Here is a 6114-nt window from a genome sequence, read left to right on the forward strand (position 1 = left end):
AGCCGGTCGCTCCCCGGGGGTCACGGCCCTGGGTCGGAGAGGGAGGTCGGGCAGACTCCTTCTCGCCTTTCCTCCCACAACTCGTTTGCGGGGCTTTTGTGCTTCCCCTTAGCCGCGGGGCGGGTCCGCCTCCCTGCTGCTCTCCCCGCGGAGTCCAGCCCGCCCGGACTGTCGCCTTTCCTCCCAGTCTCTTTCGCTTTCCCTCGTCCCTAGCTCAGCTCTTCATCTTTCAGGCGTCTAGCTCCTCGGGAAAAGTTGCTTCCCCAAGTTTCCTGAAGTCGTCTCCAAGTCTCGGTGGGGGTCGCTGGGAACTGGAGGCGTGTGAGAGTGCGGTCGATCCCCGGAGCTCAGGCGGGTTATCGCCGGTTCTTCCCCGCACCGCCCGGCTGGACGCTGCAGCCAGCACCGGCCGGATCGCGGGCGCCGAGCGGCGGGTGGGGAAGACGGCTGCCCGTGGGCGCCCCGATTTCCCTCAGGACCCAAAGGGCTTGTTTTGGGTCGCCAAGCTTCCATTCTTTTGGCTGTTCCCTCCTAGTTCTCAGAAGCCCCGATGTCTGCGGGAAAGCACGCGGTGGCGAGGCTCTGCTGAATGTTCATCCCACCCTTGACGGCCTCCGTCCCCACCCCGGGGTAGGCAACAAAAGTGTCTTGACCAGCCGTCCTGTGAATCCTTTCTGCGTGAGCTTGGTGGCTCCTGAACTGATAGACCTTTTGAGGGTGGAGGCAAGCAAGCAGTGTTCGAAGAGTGAGGGAGAGACCTTGCTGTTCCTTGCTCTTAGTGCATTCACGGCAATATTGGTCGCTGCAAGGCAGACACGGGGAGGGCCCTGGGCCTGCGCGGTCTTTCTAACACTCCTTAAGCGGAGTTTGGAGTCTAGGAGCCCTCTTATTGATCCCGAACAGGCTCTGGGAGAGGCCTTTGTTTCCCAGCCCTGTCTTCCCTTCGTACTGGTTGTAACTCACACCACAGATGCTGGTGCCAATATCACTTCCAGCGCCTCTGAGCCATGTCCGGCATCCCTTGCTGCCCCTGGTCACAGGACTTGCAGACTCCTTGGAGCCTGTGGGACACACGTGGAGTTCACACACCCAGCCCAGCATGAGCGCTCCTGGCTGTAGGGGAGCATATTTACTGTGGTCTTTCTCCATACCTTAATGATCCATCCTTCTTCGTTTTTTAGATCCTCCTGTCCACCAGGCAGTTGTGGGCAGGACGGTAGGTACAGCACCTTATATAAGTGTGTGTGTGTGTGTGTGTGTGTGTATGTAAACACACACACGCTTTTTTTTTTTTTTTAATTTCTGAGACGGAGTTTTGCTGTTGTTGCCCAGGCTGGAGCGCAATGGCGCAATCTCGGCTCACCGCAACCTCCGCCTCCCGGGTTCAAGTGATTCTCCTGCCTCAGCCTCGCTAGTAGCTGGGATTACAGGCGGGTGCCACCGCGCCTGGCTAATTTTGTTTGTTTTGTAGAGACGGGGCTTCTCCACGTTGGTGAGGCTGGTCTCGAACTCCCGACCCCAAGTGATCCACCTGCCTGGGCCTCCCAGAGTGCTGGGATTAGAGGCGTGAGACACCAGGCCCTGCCCCACACACTCTTTCTGTCTGTCTCTGGCTGGTGTACATACGCACAGTTCAGATTTTAGATTATACATACAATAACTTTGAGGCTTCCATGGGTAGAAATGACCTAAGTTTGTGTGTGGGTTGTATATATGTGACTGTTAGTACCTAGGGATAGGGACAGGGCTTGGGGCTGCCAGTGCTTTGCAACCTTGAGAATAGTAGAAGGCCAGAGGCCAAGGCTGATGGTGAGAGGATAGCCTTTGCGGAGGAGAGCCCAGTGTCCATAGATGTCTGTGGGCCATACAGGCTCCCGGCCTCCAATGAGTTTGACTCTGCTTCTGGGGCTCCTGCAGTGAGGCAGAGTTTAGAAAAACTGTTTTAAAGATGAGGTTTGACATCCAGGGGGTTGGCGTGAAGCTGACAAGGAAGGGGCTAAAGTCTTGCTAATTTTAAGTAAGTGCACTTCGTCATAATGAATGTTGGCCTTGCCTAGGGAGCTCCTACTCTCAGATGCAGAGAAAGCTGAGGACTTACAGGACTTCACTACAATTTTCATTTCACTTCATCTAACAGATGTCATAGAGTAGTGAATTAGGCATCTGCTGTGGCAGAACCTTCTTTTCAGTCTCAGCATCCCTGGGCTTGAAAGGCAGATTTGTAGATTTCTAGGAAGCTACTTCAATTAAAATCTCTAAGATTCTCTTGCTAGGGGTTTGGCAGCAGGGAGGAGGGGGCATGTTGTAGTGGTTGAATTCTTACTTTTAGGGACACTGATGAATTTGTCTTTTGTTCTCTCATCTCTTTGGCTTCTTCCCCTCTTCTTTCCTCTAGCCCCCTCTGTTGGCCCAGGAAGCCCACCCTGCCCCGCCACGCAGAGCCCAGAAGGAAAGAGAGCCTCATGCCTGAGCCGAGGGGAGCACCATGGATCTGACAAAAATGGGCATGATCCAGCTGCAGAACCCTAGCCACCCCACGGGGCTGCTGTGCAAGGCCAACCAGATGCGGCTGGCCGGGACTCTGTGCGATGTGGTCATCATGGTGGACAGCCAGGAGTTCCACGCCCACCGGACGGTGCTGGCCTGCACCAGCAAGATGTTTGAGATCCTCTTCCACCGCAACAGTCAGCACTATACTCTGGACTTCCTCTCGCCAAAGACCTTCCAGCAGATTCTGGAGTATGCATATACAGCCACGCTGCAAGCCAAGGCGGAGGACCTGGATGACCTGCTGTATGCTGCCGAGATCCTGGAGATCGAGTACCTGGAGGAGCAGTGCCTGAAGATCCTGGAGACCATCCAGGCCTCAGACGACAATGACACGGAGGCCACCATGGCCGACGGTGGGGCCGAGGAAGAAGAGGACCGCAAGGCTCGGTACCTCAAGAACATCTTCATCTCAAAGCATTCCAGCGAGGAGAGTGGGTATGCCAGTGTGGCTGGACAGAGCCTCCCTGCGCCCATGGTGGACCAGAGCCCTTCAGTCTCCACCTCATTTGGTCTTTCAGCCATGAGTCCCACCAAGGCTGCAGTGGACAGTTTGATGACCATAGGACAGTCTCTCCTGCAGGGAACTCTTCAGCCACCTGCAGGGCCCGAGGAGCCAACTCTGGCTGGGGGTGGGCGGCACCCTGGGGTGGCTGAGGTGAAGACGGAGATGATGCAGGTGGATGAGGTGCCCAGCCAGGACAGCCCTGGGGCAGCCGAGTCCAGCATCTCAGGAGGGATGGGGGACAAAGTTGAGGAAAGAGGCAAAGAGGGGCCTGGGACCCCAACTCGAAGCAGCGTCATCACCAGTGCTAGGGAGCTGCACTATGGGCGAGAGGAGAGTGCTGAGCAGCTGCCACCCCCAGCTGAGGCTGGCCAGGCCCCCACTGGCCGACCTGAGCACCCAGCACCCCCGCCTGAGAAGCATCTGGGCATCTACTCCGTGTTGCCCAACCACAAGGCTGACGCTGTGTTGAGCATGCCATCTTCGGTGACCTCTGGCCTCCACGTGCAGCCTGCCCTGGCTGTCTCCATGGACTTCAGCACCTATGGGGGGCTGCTGCCCCAGGGCTTCATCCAGAGGGAGCTGTTCAGCAAGCTGGGGGAGCTGGCTGTGGGCATGAAGTCAGAGAGCCGGACCATCGGGGAGCAGTGCAGCGTGTGTGGGGTCGAGCTTCCTGATAACGAGGCTGTGGAGCAGCACAGGTAGGCCCCGCTCCAGCCCCACACCTAATGTGGGACTTGAGGCCCTCACACCCCTTCTTCACACCCTGGCTGCTCCCAGATTAGGGGCCTGACTCCCCTGTCTTGGCAATTTATCAAAAAACCAAAAACACTTCTTCTAAGGTTCTGGGGGATAGGGGAGCAGATTTTTTAGAGTGTAGTGAGAGGGCCTAGGATCTTTCCAAAAAGCATCAGGGGACACTCATGGACTCAGCTTCTTAATAGGCCCTTCCCTCTGTTTTTTGCTTTTGGACTCCTGTTTGTTTTTTCTGCTGTTTGGTCTGTTCTCCTTTGCTTGAAGTAACTAATAAAATGGAGAGAAGGAGAAAAGGAGTGGGATGAGGGTCTCTTGTGCCCTGGATCTGACCATGTTACTAGGTTTCAGGTCCTCGGGTTCCCATGCAGTGGTCCCTGCAAAGACAGGCTTTCTGCAGCTTGGGAGAATGGGAGGGGATGGAGGCTACTTAAGCCACAAGAGCAGCTGCAGGTTCCAAACCTTATTCCTGGTGAAAGTTAATCTCCTTGCTCTGTCTCCCTTCTCATTCTCTGATCCTGCACATGCATTTAGGGGGGAATTGATATAAATGCAAGGGGAAAGGATGGGTATAAGAGTCTTGGTCTTGCAGCCTGTGAAGTCTCATTCTTATCCCATCTCTGCTCACATTGAATTAAATGCCGCTTCAGGCTAGCATTGGCTTCCCTCCGGCTTCCGTTTCCTTCTCTATGAAATAACCATTCATTGAGCTCTTATGACATGTTTGGTTCAGTACTAAGCACTTTCCATGAGTTGCATTTTCATTACAACAGCCCTTTGAGATAGGTAATGTCCTCCTTCTTCTTCTTCTTTTTTTTTTTTTGATACGAAGTTTCGCTCTCATTGCCTAGACTGGAGTGCAATGGCATGGTCTTGGCTCACTGCAACCTCCGCCTCCCGGGTTAAAGCGATTCTTCTGCCTCAGCCTCCTGAGAAGCTGGGATTACAGGCATGCACCACCACACCCAGCTAATTTTGTATTTTTAGTAGAGACGGGGTTTCACCATGTTGGTCAGGCTGGTGTCGAACTGCTGACCTCAGGTGATCTACCTGCTTCGGCCTCCCAAAGTGCTGGATTACAGGTGTGAGCCACTGTGCCTGGCCAGTAATGTCCTTCTTTTACATGGAACAATACTAAGGCCCAGATGTCAAGTCTCTTTTCCAGGGTCACATAGATAGTGAGAGGCAGGGCTGGATTCAAATTTAGGTCCTTACCCCCTGGTACTCTGCTGCCTCGAAGAGGATCATGTCTGTGGAGCAGAGGGGTTTTGGAGATTGCTTGTTGGAAGTGGAGTAAATAACAGAGGGAATCAGTAGCAAGTTTGTTTTTTTTCCTTGCCTCTGTCATAAACACTATGCCCATCATTTTACCCTCTAGTTTCTGGGTCAGATGAATGGAGTCAAGAAATCCAGCTTTCTGTTGTCATTGATGACAGCGTTTTGCTGCACACCCTGTGGTCTGCTGTTTTGCTGATTCTCTACCTCCCCCGCTTCACCCCCATTCCCCTGTTGCTCATTCAGGTACGGGGGATGTGAGTGAGAGGGGTTGGGGTGGGGATATCTGGAAGGTGATCTCATCACCCCTAGCCGGAATCTGCTCTGACCCTGCCTCTTCGACAGCTCAGAGGCTTACCTTGTGGAAAGTGCGGCAGAGCTAAACGTAGCCGACTTTTTCCAGTGGGTGCGAAAAATAACCGCCACTAAGGTGTGTCTTCTTGTGCTTCTACTGCTCAGAAATAGACTGAGGTTGTGTTTGTTTCTGCTCAAACTTTCCTAAAGAGGAAACCCCCTCCCCAATGTTGACCAGATCTATGTATCATCTTTCCGGATGTGAATTATTTCGGCTGTGTGCTATGAGAACTGGGGTATGGTGGGAAGTAATTTTTTTTCTAGCTCTCATCAGGTCCTGGTTCCTGGTTGCTTTTCTTTACCTGAGAGGGCTACCAAAGATACCACTCTCTTGAGAGTTCCAAGTTCCCCTTCAGCAAGACCCTCATTCCTCTGGGGAGAGAGGGAGGGTTGGCCATGTTACATTCGAAAGAGCCTGGGTAGTGGAATTGGCCAGCCTGTGATACTTATTTAGCCTTTCTGGGCCTTGTTTCACTCACTACTTTTGTTTTTTTTTGAGACAGAGTCTCGCTCTGTCACCAGCCTGGAGTCCAGTGGTGGCTGGAACTACAGGCACCCACCACCACGCCCGGCTAATTTTTTTGTATTATTTAGTAGAGACGGGGTTTCACCATGTTAGCCAGGATGGTCTCGATTTCCTGACCTCATGATCCGCCCGCCTCGGCCTCCCAAAGTGCTGG

The 6114-nt window shown here is 53.7% G+C and overlaps 1 protein-coding gene across 3 annotated transcripts in view; it reads left to right on the top strand.

Annotated features, from left to right (window-relative positions):
• ZBTB16 (zinc finger and BTB domain containing 16) overlaps window positions 1–6114 on the top strand; it is a 192347-nt gene that overhangs the window by 1262 nt on the left and 184971 nt on the right. For 2 of the 3 annotated variants that reach the window (XM_011926781.1, XM_011926782.1), the window contains exon 2: window positions 2396–3753. In XM_011926781.1, the coding sequence (XP_011782171.1) occupies window positions 2486–3753 (1268 nt within the window). In that variant the 5' untranslated portion in view covers window positions 2396–2485. Of the gene's footprint in view, window positions 1–535; window positions 724–2395; window positions 3754–6114 lie in introns of all 3 variants that reach the window. The other variant, XM_011926783.1, reaches the window with a different exon arrangement.

Source organism: Colobus angolensis, unplaced genomic scaffold (genome assembly GCF_000951035.1).
Source record: "Colobus angolensis palliatus isolate OR3802 unplaced genomic scaffold, Cang.pa_1.0 Scaffold7, whole genome shotgun sequence".
NCBI lineage: Eukaryota > Metazoa > Chordata > Mammalia > Primates > Cercopithecidae > Colobus > Colobus angolensis.